Genomic DNA, 24,448 nt, shown 5'->3' on the forward strand with positions numbered 1-24,448 from the left:
GCTGCCCCTTAACAACATATTTATGTTATACAACATGTTGAAGCAGCAGATCTCTCTGGTACCAAACAAATCAAATGCAGTTTTTTAATAAGTAACTCCCCCCCCATTTTAGTTAATTTACTCCCTTCCTTTCTTGAAAACACTGATCCTTGCCAGACAGAATTCTACTATCAAAGCAGTCGCCTGATACCTCATCCAATTTCCTCGCTTGAGCTAAATGATAAGCTTCCTTGGGCTGTTTCGCAATAAGGCCTTATGCTGTTCTTTCCCGATGTCGGCACATGGGCATTATCAAGAACAGATCAGTAGATAATGAATGCAGGACTGGTACGTTTTAACACCCCTCAAAACTGTGCTATGACTAATTGTAGCTACTCAATTACTCATGTGCCTTTCATCAAGGCTGGGATTTGAAAATTGCATTCCCATGGAGCATCACTGAATTCTGCTGCCTCTGGGATGTGATGCAATTTTCAAAGGAAGGCTGGGAGATAGGGAAAGGAGAACCTATTGCCTCCTTGAGGAGCTTGTTAATGAGCCAGAAGGGAATTTTCAATGTTGATATCATGGAACCCCAAGAATGTGGTACACGTTACTGCACAGCCGTCCAGTTCAAAGTGGGCAGAAGTTATTTTATTTATTTTTTATTATTGAAAGATTTGGGGAGCTGGGGGATCTTCCACTCGAGTGTGCATATGCTTTATCTTACATTTGGACACTTTTGTGCTTGATGAGGCTGCTGGCCCACTCTCTTCTGAAAGGCGGCAGCAGGCCACAACGTGGCTATCGTCTGCCATTGCTGCTCACACTCAGCAAACACATCCCACCTCCTGCTTATGCTCGGCGTCACTAATTGGGCAACAAGCTCACCTCTGGCCCAAATAGGACATTTACATTTCAAGATGGCGTTACGGGAGCAAGGCCACTGCGGCACGGGTTTGGGACCCGGCGATTATCCAGGCATCGGGTTCCCAGCTCCGATTTGAAAATGAAGCTCCAAGTAACTGAGAACAGACCAGAATTTGGAGTTTGCACTTTTATAATGTGTGGCGCCTTGTTAATTAGGCGGTTGGTGATTTCCATCATGGGTTCATTATTTTTTCACAGTTAAGTTGAAAAGATCTCACCTTCAGTAAAAATAGCCTAAAGAATAGCTAGCATGGGTTCGACAAGCTTAATATCCGCCTTCTGTGCTGTAAATGACTCTATGATGTGATACATGAGCATTTGTTTGTACTCCATCTCCATTGCATTATTTTGTGCCAACTTTAACTCGTAAGTTAAGACCTGAGTAAAAACAGCACACGCAGAAATATATACCAGCGTTACGCATCTGTACATCATCTTCACTGATAGGATGTTCTACCCTATTAATCCCAAGTTCAAAATATATTCATATGTATCTGCTATTATTTAGATTTTCATTGCAATATCTGTAGTTATGAGTCCTGATTCTTTAAAAAAATATATGTTTACTAAACAATTTCCATATTGAACAAAACCACCAAAAACAATCAAACATAAATACATTATAGAAGAGAGAAATAAAAAAAACAAAAGCACACATTAACTTTAACACAAAAACTAAAGTAAACCCCCTGACGGTGATGAATTCCTTCAAAAAGGAAACGGTTGTCATCTCAGGTAGAACCCCTCCACCAACCCTCTGATGGTGCATTTGATCATCTCCAAATGTAGAAAAGACATGAGGTCACCCAACCAAGCCGAGCCACTAGGCGGAGTAGGAGACCTCCACCCAAGCAGGGCTATCAATGATGCAAAGGCAAGGTTATCCGCCTTTACCCCTGACTGAGCCACTGGCATATCTGACACCCCAAATATGACTACCAGCGTACATGGATCCAAATCTACACAGAATATCTCTGACATAGTGTCAAAGAAAGACCCAAAAGCTATTAACTTGTGACAGGGCCAGAGTATGTGTGTATGATTAGCCGGCCCACGAGAGCAGCGCTCATACTCATACTCGTATGAGAAGCCGCTCATCCTAGCTCTGGTCAGGTACATCCTGTGCAAAACCTTAAATTGAATCAAACTCGGCACATAGTTCACCCTGTGAAGGGCATCTCTCCACACCTCACCATTAAGAATAGAATCCAGTTCACCCCCCCCCATTTCTGCCTCACCATTCAGAGGAGACTCAGTTAAAAGGAAATGCCCATATATGTACAAAATAGACCCCCTGTCCGGCCTAACCAAAGACAAAATCTTATTCAACAGGGAAGAGGGTGACACCAAAGGAAAGGAGGGGAAAGCCTTGTGCGAAAAATCGCAAATTTGAATAATCCTGAAAAGACCGGAACCAGGTTGGAATTTCTCAGCTAACTCCTTGAAACTAGCGAACTTCCCCATCACAAACAGATCTTCAAACCTTTCCAGACCATCCTCCCCCCAAGACTTAAACATGGAGGCCAAACCAGCTGGTAGGTAAAGATGGTTATTGCAGATGTGGGCTGGCGAAGACAGGGACTGGAGCTTGAAATGTTGCCTGAACTGCTTCCAACACCTCAGGGTGCACAGCCCACCACTGTTTTTGAGGAAAATCTCACCGGGGAAAAAGGCAACGGTCCAGAAACGATAGCACAAAGACTAGAAGCAGTGCAGTGCATTTGTCCCCATATGGAACTGGGATCGCTCAACCACAACAATATCTTCTGAATATTTACTGCCCAACTGTAAAACAATAAATTGGGTAGGGACAACTCTTGACTCTTTGGAGTAAAACCCCATGGATTCTAGGAGTCTTACCCACCCAAGTAAAGGAGGACATCAATTTGCTGACTTGAACAAAAAAGGACGGGGAGGAAAATGGGGAGACACTGAAAGAGAAAGAAAAGTCTCAGGAGCACATTCATTTTAATAGTTTGAAACCTACCCGCCAAGGATAAGGGAGGTTATCCCACCTCGGCAAGTCAGTTTTGAGACTGGCCACCAGATTAGTTTAATTTATGAAGCCAGGCCCAGTTGCGGGTCACCTGGATCCCCAGATAACGAAAGCTAGTCTTGGCCAGGTGAAAAGCTAAAACCCCTAGTTGGGTTCTCCTCCCAGGGGGGTTGACCAGGGACCATTCACTCTTGTCCAAGTTGATCGTGTGCCCAGAAAAGGAGCCAAAAGTACGAAACAGCTTCATTGTCTTATCCACGGAGGGTACTGGATCCATAATATAGAGAAGTAAGTCATCCGCATAAAGGGACACCCGAAGCTACACCCCTTCCTGACTCATCCCACTCCACTTAACAGAGAACCTCAGCGCTATAGTGAACGGCTCTATTACCAAAGCGAACAAGAGCAGGGATATCCCTATCGTGTGCCCCATTCAACGTAAAATAACTAGAGTTCAGTATGTGGTGATGTGCATCACTGTAGACACACAAGGAGTTAATGTAATGTACGTGTAATGTAAGCACACGTAGACTAGCAAGACACTAGAGGGAGCACCAGAGACATGACACACAGACACTCAACCAATAGGTCAGTAAGATAGGACACGACCAATGGGCATTCACGATACACACAGAGGTGACACTACCACAGGGGGCAAGGACACAGCATACATGATCTTCCTCTTTCCAGTGGAGACACTCAGTGAGTACGGACACATGGTTGATTCAATATCACACCCACCAAGTGGATTGTAGCAGACTGATTCGTCAGTCTGAGTAGCTATAGAAGGATTAACAGTAGTGGCAAACCCGAGTAGGAGAATTGTAAATAGTTCAATAAACGTGTTGAAGTTATCTCCACGTCTGAACCTTCCTTTGTCAGAGTGCACATTAAGGAAACCGCTTATGCTATGCCAAGGGCATAACAAGACACAGGGCATTCATACAAATGCTTCAGGGGACCCTTATACAGTAGCCAAATCCAAGGAATGAATTTGTAGCCAAAACAGAACCTGCCAAGAATCTCAAATAGATACTCCCATTCCACTCTATTGGATGTTTCCTTAGATGCTGAAAAAGCAATCACCTCTGGTTTGGGCACCGAGGAGAGGAAAAGGACTAAATTTAGCAGGCCACGTATATTGGCCGACAATTGTTAACCCTTCACGAAACCTGTCTGATCCTCCGAGATTACATTTGGGAGGCAGGGCTCCAGCCGAAGCACCAACCCTTTGGCAAGTAACTTAGCATCCGTGTTCAAAAATGTTAGGTCTTTGTCCTTCTTAAGAATCAAAGAGATAGAGGCCTGTGTGAGGGTGGAGGGCAACAAAACCCAGGATAAGGAGTCATTAAACATGTCCAGAATTAAAGGCACCAGCTGTTCAGATAACCTCTTATAGAATTCAATTGGAATCCTATCCGGACCAGGGGCTTTGCCAGATTGCATAAAACTAATGCATTTTAACATTTCCTCAGAGTTCAACAGGGATTCCAACTTACCTCTCCTCTCCACCTCCATAGTTGGAATGGCTCGGCGGTCCAAAGTGTCAGACATGACCGATCCATCCGTAGGAGGTTCTGCACTATAAAGGTCACAATAGAACAATTCAAAAGCCACATTGACCTGAGGAGAGTGGAAACAAGGTTGCCGCTGGCGTTGTGTATCTGTGTGATCTTTTGGGAGGCCGCCGGCCATTTAAGTTGGTTAGCCAAAAGAGACAGGCCTTCTCCCTGTATTCGTAATATCTGCCCCTTATGCGTCACAATTGGTTTGCTGCCCTGCCAGTCGACAATAGTTCGAACTGTGTTTGCAGCTTTTTCCTACTTGCCAGCAACCCCGGGGTAGGATCAAGTAAGCACTGGTGGTCCACCTCAAGAATGGAATCCACCAGCCTTTGCTGCTCCACCTCGCTGTCCTTACCAAATCTGCTTTATAGGAGATAATTTCCTTCCCTAAAGGCCACCTTTAGGGCCTCCCTCAACGTGGAAGATGAGATTGACTGGGTTTCGTTAAACTTTATATAGTCCTCTATAGCAATGGTCGGCGCTCACAACATTTCTTATCTGCTTATAGTGTTGTGTCTAACCTCCAGGGTGAATGTCGGGTGGGGCCAGATTCCAGCGTCAAGTCCACAATCTGTGGGGCATGGTCCGAAATAACAATCATTGTGCACTCAGCTGCCACCCCTGAAGGGAGGCGAGACCTATCTACCACAAAAAAAATCAATCCGCGAATATACCTAATGAACATGCAAAAAAAAGGAAAATTCTTTATTGCCTGGGTTCAAGAAGCACAAAGGATCTACGCCCCTCCCCCCTCCCCCCTCCCTCCCTCCCTCCCTCCCTCCCCCCCTCCCCCCTCCCTCCCCCCTCCCTCCCTCCCTCCCCCCCTCCCTCCCTCCCTCCCCCCCTCCCTCCCTCCCTCCCCCCCTCCCTCCCTCCCTCCCCCCCTCCCTCCCTCCCTCCCCCCTCCCCCTCCCTCCCTCCCCCCTCCCCCTCCCTCCATCCCCCCCTCCCCCCCTCCCTCCCTCCCTCCATCTGCTCCATGAAAGACAACAAAGCCCTAGCTTTTGGGTTTGGAACGATCGGTTATAATAAGATTCATTTCGGCCCAGAACCCGGGAGGCCGTTAGATAGGATGTCCATCTCGTTAATGAGATGTAGATTGCCCTTAATTGGTGATATTTGACACCTTGCCACGTCCAGGTGGGATACGAAACCCGCCAAAGGGAGCGAACCTGTTAGATCGCAAACCGTCCGGCAGCCGATTTCATGGATCCCGATTTCAGCTTCTCCCGGGATCTAACTGGCACTCACGCCAGGCACAATGCCAGGCGGCCGTTACATTGCGCCCGTTATCTTTGTACTATCTTCCAGTTTGGACTTCAAAGCAGGCATTGCATAGTCATTGTTCCTGAGTCAGCATAGTTTCAGTGGATCCAAGCTAGATCCCGCCCAACGTGGAGGTACCAATTAATACCAATCTCCAATTCATTAACAAGATGGTCTCTCTATCTAATGGCTCCTGGGATTTAATCGGCTCCCCAGCGAGAGGTCACATGGACGTCCTTTTGCACAGCTATTTAAAAATGGCGCTAACACAATGACTGCTGTGGGGATCGGAGGAAGAGTGTAGCCATTTTTGAAATCAGGCATGCAGCTGCTGCCCCAATGCCTGGGGGTGGAGGGGTGGGGAGCCTTCGGGGTGGAGAGTGGGAGGGGAACCTGGTTGGGGAACTGGGCCCCATTGGTGAGGGCTGAAGGTGTGTGTGGCAGGGGTGAGGGACTCAGTGCCCGCAGGTTCAACAGGCAAACCCAGATTGTGTGCACCCATAATAAGGGCAACTACAGCAGCTGCCTGTGTCCCACCCAGCACCTCCAGGACAGAGCCTTGTCTGCGGTAATATGGTGCAAGTCACTTTAACTCTCTCTGACTGGGAGCAGTTTTTGACTGCACAGCTGAATGCTATTGCTAATAAGGAATTGACATTGCTAGTTATGTCAGCACTGCACAGCTCTCAAGTGGCTCCTCATGGGTACACCTGCCATGTCTCAGACGAGTGTTATTGCCTAACGTTCCAAGCAAGCAGTAAGGCCTGGACACACTGCCTGAACCCTGGAGACGTCAACATTACAAATGCAGCAGCCAACAATCAAATGCTCCATACTGGGGATATCTCCGCGACCAGAGGGTGAGTGTGTAGGCCAGGGGAGGGTACCTGAACTCAGTCCCGCTTATGTTCCTGGCAGGTGCAGGACGGGGTCCCCCGGCGCAACTGGCTCATTGGATGGTGCTCTGAGAGAAGGCGGTACACGTAAGGGTGAGGGAGGCTTGGGGGTTCTGAGGGTCTCGGGGTGGAAGCCATAATTGATTGTTGGTGTCTAACAGTCTCCAAATCCTTACTGATATGACATTGTGGATGGTATCGTAGACCTTGCAGTGACAGCCCTCACCGGGCCACACTTCAGGACAGGAAGTGACCCAGAGGGAGAGGTCAGTGATGGCCCAAGGTGCACAGGTGTCATTGGTTGTCTGAGGAGATGTTGGACAGGAGATGTTGGAGAGCATGTGCCGCAGGAGACTCTGCCTCCACAAGGGGGCAGTGCGCCGCCTGTGCCATGTCCTTGCGTACCTGGAACCCCGTGGAGGAGGAACCTCCCACCGCAGCCCTGAACCTTTATGCCACCGGTTCATTCCAGGGCTCAAATGGGGAGTTGTGCGGCATTTCACAACCGACACGTGCATCTGTGAGGTCACGGATGCCCTATTTTCTCATGGAGCTGATTATATAAACTTTGATCTGAAAGCCCATCAAGTCCGTGTGGAGCTTGTACATTCTCCTCATGTCCGCGTGGGTCTCACCCCCACAATCCAAAAAGATGTGCAGTGTAGGTGGATTGGCCACACTAAATTTCCCTTAATTGAAAAAAAAAGAATTGGGTACTCGAAATCTATAATTTAAATAAAAGTAGCCATTGCCAACTTTCAATGAGCCTTCTATACACTAGTCATGTGATCTTGTTCCCAAAATGTAATTAACTTGCCTGTTCCTTGGGAAGGGATAACATGGACAAGTCGGTATATTGTTAAACTAATACTTGTGTAATATGGTTGGGCATGATGGCACAGCGGTTAGCACTGCTGCCTCTCAGCTCCAGGGACCTGGGTTCAATTCTGGCCTCGGGTGACTGTGTGGAGTTTGAACTTTCTCCCCATGTCTGCATAAGTTTCCTCTGGGTGCTCCGGTTTCCTCCCACAGCCCAAAGATGTGCAGGTTAGGTGGATTGGCCCTTAGTATCCAAAACGTTTGGTGGGGTTACTGGGGTGGAGGCATGGGCTTAAGTAGGGTGCTCTTTCCAAGGGTCGATGCAGACTCGATGAGCTGAATGGCCTCCTTCTGCACTGTAAACTCTATGATTCAATGATTAAGATGCTCAGGCAGCAGAATTCTCCGCCATCGGTGGGATGCACCAGGTTCAAGGGGTAATAGATGGCAGACATGTGCATTAACAGGAAGGGGTTCCAGTCCCTGAATGTTCAACTTGTGTGCAACCACCACCTCCGGATCATACATGTGTGTGTACACTTCCCAGGGAGTGTGCAAGGCAGCTCATCCTGGGACACTCAGAGAACCCCAACGTCTTCAATGATGGGATGATCGGTTGGCTCTTGGGGGATAAGGGGTACCCGCTGAGGTCCTGACTGATGACACCAGTCTGGAGGTAAGAGATTGATGAGGAAACCCGATACAATGAGGCCCATGTTGCCACGCGTGCTGTCATTGAGCGGTGCATCGGACTGCTCAAAATGTGGTTCCGATGTCTGGAGCGCTCTGATGGTGCACTGCAGTACACTCCCCAGAGGGTTTCCCGCTTTGTGGTGGTCTGCTGTGCCCTCCATAACCCGGCACAGCAGCAGGCAGAGCGCTGGAGGTGGAGGAGGAGGGACATGGGGCCTCGTCTGAGGAGGATGACGAAGAGAAGCCTGGCCAGGAGAGGCTGGAGGACAGGCCCTGGGATGACCTGCCAGAGCAGTCAGAAGAAGAAGGACAGGCGCCAAGCTGGTCCTCCAGCATGCCCGGAGGACCAGGGAGGCCCTCATCCTCGCCCGATTTGCATTGGACGAGGCTTTGTCTGACATCTCACGCCCTCCCCCTGCCTCCATTTCCCCCAGTTCCCTATTGCCCCTCTTCCCCTACTCCTCCCCTTCCCCCCTCTCCCCCCTGGCCCCCTGATCACTCCCCCTCCCCACTACCCTGTTCCACCCTCCCAGGGCCTGTGCAACATTACACCCGGGCGATGGGCCTATCTCGCCACTGATGGCGGGTCAATATACAAGTCAGGAGAATGATGATAACCCGCTGTGAGGTAAACCCCCCTCCCCTCCAGTGCTCCCCCTCCACCCTCACCCGTGCCCACTCAGTGGTCCTCAATCTTCTTAAGTTTCCATGCTTTGCAGTTACGTCGAGGTGTGACCCCAGGATGCACATTGGAGGTGGAGGCAATCTACTGCTTTTCACAGCCTCTGGCCTTTGATGCTCCAGACGGGCATCCTCTGGAGGGCCTGGGGCCAGAGGGCCCTGACAGCCTTACTGGTGACACTGGTGTCGCCCGCGGACCTCGAGGCACACCGGGGTAAGGAGAACAAAGAACAAAGAACAAAGAAAATTACAGCACAGGAACAGGCCCTTTGGCCCTCCCAGCCTGCGCCGATCCAGACCCTTTATCTAAACCTGTCACCTATTTTCCAAGGATCTACTTCCCTCTGTTCCCCGCCTGTTCATATATTTGTCTAGATGCATCTTAAATGATGCTATCGTGCCCGCCTCTACCACCTACGCTGGCAAAGTATTCCAGGCACCCACCACCCTCTGTGTAAAAAACTTTCCACGCAGATCTCCCTTACACTTTCCCCCTCTCATCTTGAAATCGTGACCCCTTGTAATTGACACCTCCACTCTTGAAAAAAGCTTGTTGCTGTCCACCCTGTCCATACCTCTCATAATTTTGTAGACCTCAATCAGGTCCCCCCTCAACCTCCGTCTTTCCAACGAAAACAATCCTAATCTACTCAACCTTTCTTCATAACTAGCACCCTCCATACCAGGCAACATCCTGGTGAACCTCCTCTGCACCCTCTCTAAAGCATCCACATCCTTCTGGTAATGTGGCGACCTGAATTGCACGCAGTATTCCAAATGTGGCCTAACCAAAGTCCTATACAACTGTAATACGGCCTGCCGACTCTTGTACTCAATACCCCGTCCAATGAAGGCAAGCATGCTGTATGCCTTCTTGACCACTCTATCGACCTGCGTTGCTACCTTCAGGGTACAATGGACCTGAACTCCCAGATCTCTCTGTACATCAATTTTCCCCAGGACTCTTCCATTGACCGTATAGTTCGCTCTTGAATTAGATCTTCCAAAATGCATCACCTCGCATTTGCCTGGATTGAACTCCATCTGCCATTTCTCTGCCCAACTCTCCAATCTATCTATATTTTGCTGGATTCTCTGACAGTCCTCCTCGCTATCTGCAACTCCACCAATCTTAGTATCATCTGCAAACTTGCTATCAGACCACCGATACCTTCGTCCAGATCATTTATGTATGTCACAAACAACAGTGGTCCGAGCACGGATCCCTGTGGAACACCACTAGTCACCTTTCTCCATTTGAGACACTCCCTTCCACCACTACTCTCTGTCTCCTGTTGCCCAGCCAGTTCTTTATCCATCTAGCTAGTACACCCTGAACCCCATACGACTTCACTTTTTCCATCAACCTGCTATGGGAAACTTTATCAAACACCTTACTGAAGTCCATGTATATGACATCTACTGCCCTTCCCTCATCAATTAACTTTGTCACTTCCTCAAAGAATTCTATTAGGTTTGTAAGACATGACCTCCCCTGCACAAAACCATGCTGCCTATCACCGATAAGTCTATTTTCTTCCAAATGTGAATAGATCCTATCCCTCAGTATCTTCTCCAACAGTTTGCCTACCACTGACGTCAAGCTCACAGGTCTATAATTCCCTGGATTATCCCTGCTACCCTTCTTAAACAAAGGGACAACATTAGCAATTCTCCAGTCCTCCGGGACCTCACCCGTGTTCAAGGATGCTGCAAAGATATCTGTTAAGGCCCCAGCTATTTCGTCCCTCGCTTGCTTCAGTAACCTGGGATAGATCCCATCCAGACCTGGGGACTTGTCCACCTTTTAGAATACCCAAAACGTATCCCTTCCTTATGCCGACTTGACCTAGAGTATTTAAACGTCCATCCCTTGCCTCAACACCCGTCATGTCCCTCTCCTTGGTGAATACCGATGCAAAGTACTCATTAAGAATCTCACCTATTTCCTCTGACTCCACGCATAAATTCCCTCTTTTGTCTTTTAGTGGGCCAATCCTTTCTCTAGTTGGTGGATCTCGGGAGAGCTGAAGACCGCAGTTGTCTCCCTGGTGAGAGGCCTGGATCAGACTCTAGTGCTCTCTCCTCCCAGCCATTATCTGTGTGGCCCTGGGGGTCTCCGTGGATTAGAGAGGCGCTGGAGTGACTCCAGAGGCCCCTGCGTTATCCAGCCCTGCCGGCCCTGGAGGCTCCCCATTGCCTGCACTATCGTCTTGATGACCTCAGCAATGCTCTCCAGTGACTGGGCCAAGATCTAGAATGCCTCAGAAAGCCCAGCTGTGCCTTGGGGCATGCTCTGCAGTGTCTCGGCAATGTCCACCTGCATCTGGGACACGTCCCCCAGCGTCTGGGACGTGCTGTTGAGGGCCTCAGCCATGGCCCCAGTGACTGAACCACACCCTAGACACCAGCACTCTTGGCATCAGGCTCCAGGTTTGACACTGTGGTCACCACCCTCGCAGTGTTGACCTTGGTGCCACATATTGGTGGCACCACCTCCTGAGCCTTGCACTGTAGCATCTGCATCAGCTCCGGGGTAACTTATTCCCGAGGCTCGGCATCGGACAGGGACCCAGCTGAGTCCTGGGACCCAGCAGACCTCCGACTGCTGACTCCCTCGGGTGTTCCTGCCTCCACCTGATGTGCATCAGCAACTGTGTGGTGCTCACCAGATTGTGCCCCAGAAGCCTGGCCACTAATGTTCCCCTTTGAGGTGTGTGTCTCTGCACTGGTGGAAGGTGGGGGTGACAGTCGTGATGCATTGATGGTGGCATCTTCGGACCTCTCCTCTGAGGTGTTCTCTTGGAAGGTGGGGTGGGGTGGGGGGGATTGCCTGGCCCTAACTCATGGAGATCCTGTGATGAAAAGGACATGTGGTCAGTGAAAGCTAAGGATCATTTTGCCAGGCATGCACAATTCACAGGAGACAGGTCAGCTGGATGAAGGGGCAGTGGATCTTCACCTCTGTGGTGCAGGCCAGCCTTGCTGTCGGTAATTGCTCTATCCTCACTCAACCCCGCTATCTCCAGGGACCATTCCTTGTAGAAGGGGAGGCCTCTGAGGTCTGGCACCCTGCTGCCCATCTGGGTCCTTTCCCTCCTGTTACGTGCCAACTTCTGCGGGGGCAAAGAGAGGGCATTGTGAGCCGCACATCTTATGAATTGGTGGGGGTTGGGGGGGGGGGGGGCGGCGGGGGGGGGGGGGGGGGGCGGGCAGGGGTGTCAATGGCAGGTAACATCTGTGGAGTCCACTACTGGGCATGGGTGGGTGCCAGGGTGTGCTGCAGCACAGGCACTGTGCTGGGTGGGGATGGGGGGGGGGGGGGGGGGGGGTTGGAGCCAGCTGTTGACCCATTGGGGGGGGCGCAAGGTCAGGATGGCAAGGTGGCAGCAGACGGGACCAATGCCAGGGGGTCAGTGTCAATTACTCATGCAGCCCAGTGGAGGTTGTTGGTCTTCTTCCTGCACTGGACCGAGGTCCTCCTGGTCACGCTGCCTGTACTGATGGCTGCTGCCACTGCCTCCCAGGCTGCACTGGACTGAGGTCCTCCTGGTCACGCTGCCCGTACTGATAGCTGCTGCCACTGCCTCCCAGTCTGTACTGGACTGAGGTCCTCCTGGTCACGCTGCCTGTACTGATAGCTGCTGCCACTGCCTCCCAGGCTGTACTGGACTGAGGCCCTCCTGGTCACGCTGCCCGTACTGATAGCTGCTGCCACTGCCTCCCAGTCTGTACTGGACTGAGGCCCTCCTGGTCACGCTGCCTGTACCGATAGCTGCTGCCACTGCCTCCCAGGCTGTACTGGACTGAGGCCCTCCTGGTCACGCTGCCTGTACTGATAGCTGCTGCCACTGCCTCCCAGGCTGCGCTGGACTGAGGTCCTCCTGGTCACGCTGCCCTTTCTGATAGCTGCTGCCACTGCCTCCCAGTCTGTACTGGACTGAGGCCCTCCTGGTCACGCTGCCCGTACTGATAGCTGCTGCCACTGCCTCCCAGGCTGCATTGGCAGCCCTGTGGCTGGTCGTCTGACCCCCTCAGGGGAACAGGGGTGTCCTGTCTGAACTCAACGGCATCCAGCCGCCTGGCCAGGTCAGTGTCCCCGAAACGTGGAGCAGATCTCCGGTGTGGCATGGCTGTGTGCTGTCTGGAGTGCGCTTGAGGGAGTGGTTTATGTGCTGCTCCCCCTTGTTAGCGGGTGGAGAGCTGCCGAGCGGGGTCCAGGGGAATTAGCTGGCTGGATGGCCATTTCCGCAATGAAGCCCACGGCTTTCCGGTCCTAATTCCGGTCACAGTCTCGCCGGGTTGGCCATCGGGAAGCGTCAGGGAAGTCGCACCCACTACTGCATTTAGTGCTTCTCCCATTAGATCATGCCCTTAGATTTCAAAGAGTGTCTTAAAGTAGGAAGGAGCGGAGGACAGATTTACACAGGGAATCCCGGAGCTTTGGGCCGAGGCACTTGATAGAGTGATGAAAGCTGGGGATGCATATGAGTAAAGGGTTACCCATTTAATTAATTAATAATCTTTATTGGCAGAAGTAGGCTTACATTAATACAGCAATGAAGTTACTGTGAAAAGCCCCGAGTTGCCACATTCCGGCGCCTGTTCGGGTATACATAGGGAGAATTCAGAATGTCCAAATTACATATATGGGAGGACCTGTGGGAGGAAACCAGAGCACCCGGAGGAAACCCAAACAGACACAGGTCAGACTCCGCACAGACAGTGATCCAAACCGGGAATCGAACCTGGGACCCTGGTGCTGTAAAGCAATGGTGCTAACCACCGTGCTATCAACATTTAAGACCGAGATGAGGAGGAATTTCCTCTTTAAGTGGGTAGTGAATCTGTGGAATTCTTTACCTCAAAGGGCTGTGTAGGCTGGATTGTTAAGTATGTTTTGGGCTGAAATAGGCAGATTTTTAATCCGTAAGAGAATCAAGGGTTATGGGGATAAGGTGGGAAAGAGGAGCTGAGGATTATCATGTTAGATCATTGAATGGGCCGAATGGCCTACTTCTGCTCCTATGCCTTATGGTCTTATAGAGACCACAAAGTGGCATCATAAATAGCTAAATTACACTTCATCCAATTAACCATGAGCAAGGATACAGGAGACGTATGAAGAGAGTAAGATGTGATGCACACATTTGATTACCTGGTGTATGCACTTCAAACATTTCTAATGCCACTCATACTATTATTTCAGTTGGTACCTTAAATATATCTAACATAACACTATATGTGATGATTCAGAATGCAACCACTTGCGATCCATTTTCAAAAGATTTGAGAGACACAACTGCTTTCTCGCCAAGTCCATTCAGATTTGAGTTTGCTTTTCCACAGCAGGGGCTGTGCCTACGTTCTAGTCAGTTAGAAATCTTCAGCAAGAACCAATGGTGGAGGACGTTTTAAAAGACTTTTGCAAAGTTGCAAATTCCAAATTCAAACGATCAAAGTGGAAAGAGCACAGTTAGGACCCAGGAGAGTGTTTTTGAAAAGAATGGTTGAGGAAGTGTGAGAAAAGTTTCAGTTGCCTAGACCCGAACAAAACTGGAACAATGTAAAATATTTCCAGAGTCTGCTGTGAATATCTCTTGGTCACTGAACCAGAATCCCACATGGATTTACTCTGAGACTAGGTTTCCTGTAATGTTTCCGGACCTCTATCTTCAACACTCGAGTTAGCGGATGTCAAGCGAGTTTAACACTATTGCCAAAGCAAAAGAAAACAAAACCCTGCCATCAAGTGGCCATTTGCAGAAAAGCAGCAGGCTTGTGAAAATTAAAGACAGGCTTCTAATAAACGTTGTCTTTGCTACATTTCAATATTTAAGTCCATTGTTAAGTATGACACAATTAACGCTGCCTTTATTGCGTTCTTTAGTCTCACTTACATTTCATTATTTAGTTGTTCTAAGAAACCTCTCTGGTGGTTTCCGATCTGGCTCTGTGGAGCTTGGCAATAAGCCTCCAAATGAATACAAATCTTACTGTAACCAGATTTAGTTCCTCTTACTTGGCAAGGTCTGTACTCCCGCTGATTGAAGCTTCAAAGCAAAAATGCCATTACATCTGGAGTTCTGCCATAAAGCACCAACGTGCTGTCAAGTGCATCAACGTCACATCACTCACACAATCACTGTCAAATAAAAATGTTAACATATCGCAATGCACCTGCTTTTTAGATGTAAAAAAAAAACTCCTTTGTCACAGTTTGACACTTTTCACTGCTGTACATTATTTTTTTTTGTTTCCTACACATCTTCAGTATCTGTGATGTTATCATTTATTTCAATTCAGTAGTGACCAGACTTGGAGTGACATTTGTTTTATAAAGAAATTAACTGATAAATGAAGGCCCCTGTCACTTTCTCTACTGGAGGGAAGCATCAGCAAACACACCTTCAGTCGTATCTCATTTTGGTCTACTCTATAAACGAACATTACAAATGCTCTTACGGGGACATAAGACCGATAGCAGGAGTAGGCCACACAGCCCTTCGCGGCTGCTCTGCCATTCTATAAGATCATGGCTTAATGGCTTATCTGCTTGTGGTCTCAACTTCACTTTGCCATCCGTCTCCCATAACCCATAACCTTGGTTTTCCTTGGCTGTAATTCTCCGGCCATTCGCTGACGGCTGGATTCTCTGGTCCCTCTGGCAGTGCCGCCCCCCCCCCCCCCCCCCCCCCACCCCCCGCCTGTGGGTTTCCCGGCGGCATGGGATGGCTTCAATAGGTATTCCCATTGACAGCGCCATCAAACGGTGCACTGCCTCCCTCTGCCGAGGAACACATGGCTGAGAGGCCGGGGAATCCTGCCCCTTGTCTATCACTGCATTGAATAAATTCAACACCGCCTCCACCACTTTCTGGGGAAGAGAATTCCACACACTAACCACCCTCTGAGGGAAAGAAATTCTCCTCACTTCCATCTTAAACAATCGACCTTTTATTCTTAAACTATGTACCCGAGTTCTAGTCTCTCCCACAAGTGGAAACATTCTCCTGGTATCCACCCTATCAAATCACCTCAGGATCTCAAATGTTTCAATAAGATGACCTCTCACTCTCCCAAACTCCATTGGGTATAGGCCCAACATGTTCAACCTTTCTTCATAAACTAAGCCCCTCATCCCAGGAATGAGTTGAGTGAACCTTCACTGAACTACATCTTATGTAATTATATATTTTTTCAAATAAGGAGACCAAAGCTGTACACAGTATTCCAGATGTGGTCTCACCAAGGCCCAGTACAACAGCAGTGTAACTTCCCTCCTTCTTATATTCCGTTCTTCTTGCAATAAATGCCAACATTCCATTTGCCTTCCTAATCATTTGCTGTACCTGCATACTAATGTTTTGTGATTAACGTACTAGGCCACCAAGTTTCTCTGCATCACAAAGTTCTGCAAACTCTCTCCATTTTAAACAGTACACTGTTTTTCTATTCTTCCTGCCAAAGTTGACAAGTTCACATTTTCCCAAATTATACTCCATCTGCTAAATTGGAGACTCAGCCAATCTATATCCCTTTGCAGACTCTCTACCTTCTCTTGACAACTCACTTTCTTTTCTTGTGGTCATCGGCAAATAGGCCCCTTCATCTAAGTCATTGATGTAGATTGCAAATAGTTGAGGCCCCAGCATTGATCCCTGTGGCACTCCACTTGTTACAGCTTGCCAACCTGAAAAAGACTAATTGATCCCCACTTTCTGCATCTTATTAGCTAACCATTTCTTTTTCCATGCTAATATGTTATCCCCGACACCATGTAATCTTATTTGTGTCGCAACTTTTGATGTGACACCTCAACAAATGCCTTCTGGAAATCCAAGTACATCACATCTACACATTAACCATCTTGCTTGTTACTTCCTCAAAAAAAACACTATTAAAATCAGTTAAACCCGATTTCCCTTTTAAAAACTCATATTGACTCTCCCGGCCAGTCTTTCATTTTCATCCTAAAGCTCTGCAAGCTGTGTTGTAACTGGCACCAAGTCCCTTACGCCCATCGCTCCTGTGTTAGTTGACCTACATGGGCTCCTGATCTGGCAACTCCTCCATTTAAAAAAATCTCACTTTTCAAATTCCTCCATATCCTGTCCATCTCTATCCCTGTCTCTTTCCCCCGGTTCTACAATCCACTGAGATGTCTGCCACTTCCAATTGTACACTCCCGATATTAATGGCTGCACCATTGGTGGACATGTGCATCTAGCTGTCTTGGCTCTAAGTTCTGGAATTCCCTCCCTAGACCTCTCCACACCTCTGTCTCCCCTTCTTCATGGCTCCCCCTAAAACCTACCTCTTTTACCAAGGTTTTGATCATCTGACCTAATGTCTCCTCCTTTAGCTTGATGTCACAAATTGTTTAATAATGCTCCCCCGGAGAACCTTGGAACATTTTACAAATATTAGAAGTGCTGTACCCGTGCAAGTTGTTGTTTATATATTATTGGCCGCATTTAAATTTGTGATGTATTTGTATATGTGTAAAAGCCATTTCACCTGAAACTTTGGATATCAATCCAGATGCTTGACTATTAATCTGAATATGCCATTGCACATGAAATTTAAAAGTCAGGAAGCTGTATATTAACGAAGCATCAAGTCATATTGTAACAGCCGCTCATATCAAACATCCCACACAATGCTAATTAAATGCCCATGTGGGGAGTTTTTGAAAGTCTGAGGGCTGCACTATTGCGTTAATATTGTATTGCAGTGTACATATTTGTTAAACTTGCTGGTTCCAATATCAATAAATGAATTGATTCAATCTTTTAGCACATCAAGACACAATTCCTTTGCTTTTGTTGGCATTATCTTGAATGATCTAATACAAATGTCATGAAGTACAAATTCATTATGTTGATTAATAACAAGACCTTTGGCCACATATCACACCAAGTTCTGAAAATATGCAGTTCAGTTCACCCCCTCGCAGCTACAATGAAATCTGCAGCATAATGATTTTTAAAAACTTTAATAGAATTGCTGGTAGATTGCTAAGCTAAAATAAGTTGACTCGGTCATGTCATTCAATGTACTATGTGGGTCAAAGTTTTAAATACTATACCTACCACAAACCTTTATCTCACAGGTGGTCTGAATTTGCTCACACTGGTCCTGCAAGTAGATTTAATATTTCATAAGGACTGCTCCATCTCATGCCTATGTTATTGACACCACATGGAAGTCAGGAAATTGGTTCTTTCTGGGAACAGTTTGCAGAAATATGCAGGCTGTTGGTTTCTTTCTCATGGGGTGCATTAACAGAGAGGCTCACGATTACTAGTAATGATCCTTCTCCAGATGTTTGCAGCCTTTTAACTCTGGCTTCAACTTCATTCTGAAAAACAAATTAGACAGGATGGATTCTTCGCAGATACATTACCCGAACTTTATCAACTTTTATTTCTAGTTTGAGAGATTCTTTCTTATTGGAGATCTTGTCGCACAGTGGGCAGTGTCCCTGCCAGAAGCTCCGGGTTTGAGTCCTCCAGGACTTGATGGTCAACGTTCATAACACGGCCAAACAGGTTGCCTAATTTTCCTTCCAATAATTTAAATAGATGAAAAATTGAGTGGCATACCATCTGACTTCAAATTTTTCTGATATTCCTGGGCCCATGCAATCCAATGTGCCTGGTCATGGTCCCAGAAAAACATCCCTACCAGTGTCAACCCTAAAATACAATAGGATTGCAAAATTCTTCATTTGTTTCCCAGAAGCAAGAAATCAATTAATACACATTATCCTAGCAATGTAACAAAGTCACTGCCTGGTATACTATCAAGCTAATTACATCAAGACCATTTAATTTCAGATCTGTGCTGAGTTAGCTGACCTCAGACTCGGCATGAACTGAAATGGTGACATGGCTTGCTTTAGTGTTCCATGGGCGGAGGAGGAGAAAAAACTTCCAGTACTTAAAACGTCAATTGATCTAAGACTATTTTGTTTCTCACAGCCAATCAATTGACTTGCCTTCCTGTCATATCATGGTTTGATACAGAACTCTTCATACTGCCAGTGATTCAGGTGTTTCCATCCTATTCCAAATCTGACAACTGCTGTAATAATAAAGCAAACACTGAGCTGAAATTTAATATTGTGTTATTAACTGGGTAATTGAAGTACCTGTCAGTATTCAGCTGGGTAGTCACTGAAAAATGCAATCCCAGGACAGAAAGTCCATTTTATATGGCATTAACACATTATTTTGCAAGAAGCTAAATGCATGCTTAACCAGGAACGTTTATCGCTCTCTTGATGATTGATGGTATTTAAACATTCGATTGAACTGTATAAATAATTTGAAAATGTACTCAATTGCTAAAATAGTTAGCACGGTCATAAATTAGTGCTTTCCTTCAGAACATGCCTATGGAAAGCCCATCTATTGTAACAAGTAGGAAGCAGAGCTTTTAAAGTTTTACCAATAAAATGCTATAACGATCTCACCTGCATTCTGACAATGGAAGTTGCATAAGAAGAGACATCCTCAGACTCACTGAATACGCTAAACGGACGATTTTTCCAATGGGTTATTGCCATTGATAACTAGAAACAGAGAATTAAAAATAGATTGTTTGCAGAACTGAATTGTCATATAGATTACAAATGTGAAAGTACATTTTCAGCATGAAGGTGCTGGTGAACAAACAACAAAGAACAATACAGCACAGGAACAGTCCCATCGACCCTCCAAGCCTGCGTTGATCATGATGCCCGTCTAGCCTAAAGTCTTCTGCACTTCTGGGGTCTGTACCCCTCTATTCCCATCCTATTCATGTATTGCTACTGTGAGAAGGTTAACATCATTTCAATTAGTCAACACATGATCAAATTACAATTAATGCTTTTCTGTTGTTCTAAAACCTCCAAATTCTTTCATTACCCCTCCTTAAAGGCGCTTCCACTGCTGAAATATAGTTGCATTGTCATCTCTACCCTGGCCCCTTGCCCAAATGCCGTTTTCCTTGCTTAAACATACACATTGAGCACTGACAGGCCATTCAATTTCAGGCGTCCATCTCAGCTGACCCTGGCCTTGTCTCCCTCCACCTGATATTTACTTCTGTGCATTTGCTGGAGTCACTGGCTGGAAACCGGGCAGCGTAAACCTGACAAATCTTTCCAAATTCTGGGACGTTGAGGGCAATTGCCATGCTGTTTCCGCCGTGGCCAAAATCAACTATTTGTACAGACCAAGGAACAAATGTTTGGAAACCCTAGTCCTTATTTGGTCCCACACTGTATAATGCATTTGCTACTTGAGCCATCAAAATAAGAAATGGATCCGTATTCAGACTCAGTTCCAGTTGCTGAGTTCACTTTAGCCTGGTCGGATTTGACCATTTTGTGCTATTTAATGTATTATGTGTTCTGCGGTTTATCAGTTGCCTACAACAACTGCTGGAAATAAACCCTCGGGTTTGGCATGCATACAGCAATCATTTGCTTCATGATTTACATTTCTGTTGTAAATGAATGTCAGAAACAGTGCCAACATTCATAAACAGTACATCTCCTGCGATGCCATGAAATGTGTAATGTTTCTCAATTAATTAAACGCATAGAATTTCGACAAACTTGCAATTGATTTCCATGCAGAGAACTTCACGAAATATTGCAATTGAAAATAACAGATTGCAGTGGGGTGCACGTTTGCCTTTCTTCTCTTAAACCCTTTCTTCCACACGCTAATCAGAACACTGTGCAGTCTTCTTCATTTTAGATTTTGTGGTTGAATGTTTAGGACCAGAATTATTTTTAAAGTCTCAGTAATGACTGGAATTACAAAATTGTAATCAGTGCGAAAGGATGCAGCCTGTTTAGGCTGAAAAAAAATAAATGTGGTGGCCACATGTATTCTCATCTTTCGACTCAAAGATTATGATGAAAGATGCCGTGCTAAGAAGTTATAGAGATATAGAGACCACATACCAGCTTTAAATCAGCAAACAGCTTCCCACATTCAATAAATGCAGGGTCCTTTATATTTACAAAATTTCAGATACTGCACGACTCCCATGTGCTTCACATTTACATCTGTACATCTATCCTTGAAAGCACTTTCATTATATATCAAAAATCTACATTTAAGATGTTTTTGATTTAAGAGTAGCTGAGAAAAACATATGATCGGTAGGTTATGATAATAGAAATAAATATTGACAACTTAAAGACTCTCTGGGTTCAATTTTAACTCCCGCCTTGTTTTGAATGGATGTGCAATGGTTTGAATTAGAAGTTCACCTGCAGATTCAGAAATGAGGCCCAGGGTATTTTAACTCCCGGCTCTGATTTAAATTCCGCTGGCCTATTTCCCATCATTCAGGAAGTTAAATACCTCTCCACTTTTCCACCTGACCAGGAATGTTCAGCAGTAACTGCCTATAAGGGCTGCCCTCTGCTAACATGGCTGGTGACACCCTCCATAACCCCACCATGTCTGAGAGCTGATAACTAGATCCATCCTCCCACAAAGGAGATCATTGAGCTGACAGTTGGGTTCTTAAAACAAATGTTTCTTGATATGGAGAAATTCAAATTTCACAAACATAAAGTTAACTTGCCAGCGCCACTAAGAGCGGTTAGCGGTATTTATGAAATTCACTTACCAGTAAAAACCCAGTTACATCTTGTTCAACAAGGAGTCATATTTTCTAAAATTGGTTCGATTCCCGGCTGGGTCACTGTCTGTGTGGAGTCTGCACGTCCTCCCCCTGTGTGCGTGGGTTTCCTCCGGGTGCTCCGGTTTCCTCCCACAGTCCAAAGATGTGCAGGTTAGGTGGATTGGCCATGCTATATTGCCAGTAGTGTCCTAATAAAAAAGTAAGGTTAAGGGGAGGGTTGTTGGGTTACGGGTATAGGGTGGATACGTGGGTTTGAGTAGGGTGATCATGGCTCGGCACAACATTGAGGGCCGAAGGGCCTGTTCTGTGCTGTACTGTTCTATGTTCTATGTTCTAAAGTTTATGCAGCCACCGCCAAAATGGAAGTTCCCATGAGTTCAATTGATTTTCATTGATACAGTCTGGGAGAACCTCAACGACGCACACTATGGAGAAGTTTAGAGTCTCCGACAGCAACTTCTGGATTTCTGCGTCATTCTGTGGATATGGGGCTCCAGAAATTGCTGTTAGTTTCAACATTTAACGATGGTGAATGTTGACAATTTCACTGTCATTACTGCAACAAACTCTGGGCCCATAGCTCAATGCATCAAGAAAACTGCTCAGGCGCCGCCATGGAAACTGAGACCAAACCCTCCTACATTAACAATACTGGGAATATCCCTTCATCACTCCCATAATCCTGCATTGAATAACACTGAAACCATTCAGCCAGTTTTCATATCAATGATTAAAAATCATGGCCGACTCCAAAGTTGCACCACAAAAACTGAAGACCACAGTGCAGAAAGTGATGATGATTTGAACACGCACCTTAACATTTAATCAGTTTCTTGATCACCCATTTGTGAAGGCAAATGTCTCCTTTACAATTAGGTTTGGTCACCCTGTTCTATTTATGAAATGCACCTTCCATGATTTCAGCAGAGTTGGGGATAGGCTGCTGTGGATGATGTTGGAACCCTTGAGATGCTAATGGTTGCTGACTGCTGGGAGCTCAACCCCGCAAGAGCATGGCTGCAGCCTTTATATCCTTGACATCTTCCAGACCAGTCTTGCCTAGCCAACTTCTTAACACCATGATTGGGGGTTGGTGATGATGCAGACATTCTACCATCCTGAGAGAGGGAATTATTTGTCTGTGTTGTGGCACTATCGCCATTCGTAATGACCTATGGCTCATCACTCCTATTGAACTGAGGGAGAACAGACTGCAGGAGATCAGTTACACCTGATCCACCAGTGTATCCATCTGATCCACCAGTCTATCCATCTAATCCACCAGTCTATCCATCTAATCCACCAGTCTATCCATCTAATCCACCAATATATCCATCTGATCCACCAGTCTATCCATCTAATCCACAATCTATCCATCTAATCCACCAGTCTATTCATCTAATCCACCAATATATCCATCTAAACCACCAGTCTATCCTCCTGATCCACCAGTGTATCCATCTAATCCACAATCTATCCATCTAATCCACCAGTCTATCCACCTGATCCACCAATCTATCCACCTGATCCACCAGTCTATCCATCTGATCCACCAGTCTATCCATCTAAACCACCTGTCTATCCACCTAAACCACCTGTCTATCCATCTGATCCACCAGTCTATCCATCTGATCCACCAGTCTATCCATCTGATCCACCAGTCTATCCATCTGATCCACCTGTCTATCCATCTAAACCACCTGTCTATCCACATAAACCACCTGTCTATCCATCTAAACTACCAGTCTATCCATCTGATCCACCTGTCTATCCATCTGATCCACCTGTCTATCCATCTGATCCACCAGTCTATCCATCTGATCCACCTGTCTATCCATCTGATCCACCAGTCTATCCATTTGATCCCCCAGTCTATCCATCTAAACTACCAGTCTATCCATCTGATCCACCAGTCTATCCATCTGATCCACCAGTCTATCCATCTGATCCACCTGTCTATCCATCTAAACCACCAGTCTATCCTCCTGATCCACCAGTGTATCCATCTAATCCACAATCTATCCATCTAATCCACCAGTCTATCCACCTGATCCACCAATCTATCCATCTGATCCACCAGTCTATCCATCTGATCCACCAGTCTATCCATCTGATCCACCTGTCTATCCACCTGATCCACCAATCTATCCACCTGATCCACCAGTCTATCCATCTGATCCACCAATCTATCCATCTGATCCACCAGTCTATCCATCTGATCCACCAGTCTATCCATCTGATCCACCTGTCTATCCACCTGATCCACCAATCTATCCACCTGATCCACCAGTCTATCCATCTGATCCACCAGTCTATCCATCTGATCCACCAGTCTATCCATCTGATCCACCAGTCTATCCATCTGATCCACCAGTCTATCCATCTGATCCACCAGTCTATCCATCTAAACCACCTGTCTATCCACCTAAACCACCTGTCTATCCATCTGATCCACCAGTCTATCCATCTGATCCACCAGTCTATCCATCTGATCCACCTGTCTATCCATCTGATCCACCAGTCTATCCATTTGATCCCCCAGTCTATCCATCTAAACTACCTGTCTATCCATCTGATCCACCAGTCTATCCATCTGATCCACCAGTCTATCCATCTCGTACACCAGTCTATCCATCATCCCCACCAGTCTATCCATCTAATCCACCTGCCTATCCATCTGGTACACCAGTCTATCCATCTGGTTCACCAGTCTATCCATCTGGTACATAGTCTATCCATCTGGTACACCAATCTATCCATCTGGTACACCAGTGTATCCATCTGATCCACCAGTCTATCCATCTGATCCACCAGTCTATCCATCTGGTACATAGTCTATCCATCTGGTACACCAGTCTATCCATCTGGTACACCAGTCTATCCATCTGGTTCACCAGTTTATCCATCTGATCCACCAGTCTATCCATCTGGTACACCTGTCTATCCATCTGGTACACCTGTCTATC

General features: G+C 46.7%; 1 protein-coding gene across 1 annotated transcript in view; it reads left to right on the forward strand.

Annotated features, from left to right (window-relative positions):
- The window catches only part of LOC119962250 (zinc finger protein 623-like), a gene marked incomplete at its 3' end in the record, with an annotated part of 39,257 nt that extends 15,287 nt beyond the window's left edge, over positions 1-23,970 (forward strand). The window contains exons 3-4 of the mRNA XM_038790240.1: positions 22,914-23,433; positions 23,496-23,970. Of these exons, the coding sequence (XP_038646168.1) occupies positions 22,914-23,433; positions 23,496-23,970 (995 nt within the window). The remainder of the gene's footprint in view (positions 1-22,913; positions 23,434-23,495) is intronic.
- Positions 23,971-24,448: the final 478 nt, after the last annotated feature.

The sequence above is a fragment of the Scyliorhinus canicula genome, chromosome 2 (genome assembly GCF_902713615.1).
Source record: "Scyliorhinus canicula chromosome 2, sScyCan1.1, whole genome shotgun sequence".
Lineage (NCBI taxonomy): Eukaryota > Metazoa > Chordata > Chondrichthyes > Carcharhiniformes > Scyliorhinidae > Scyliorhinus > Scyliorhinus canicula.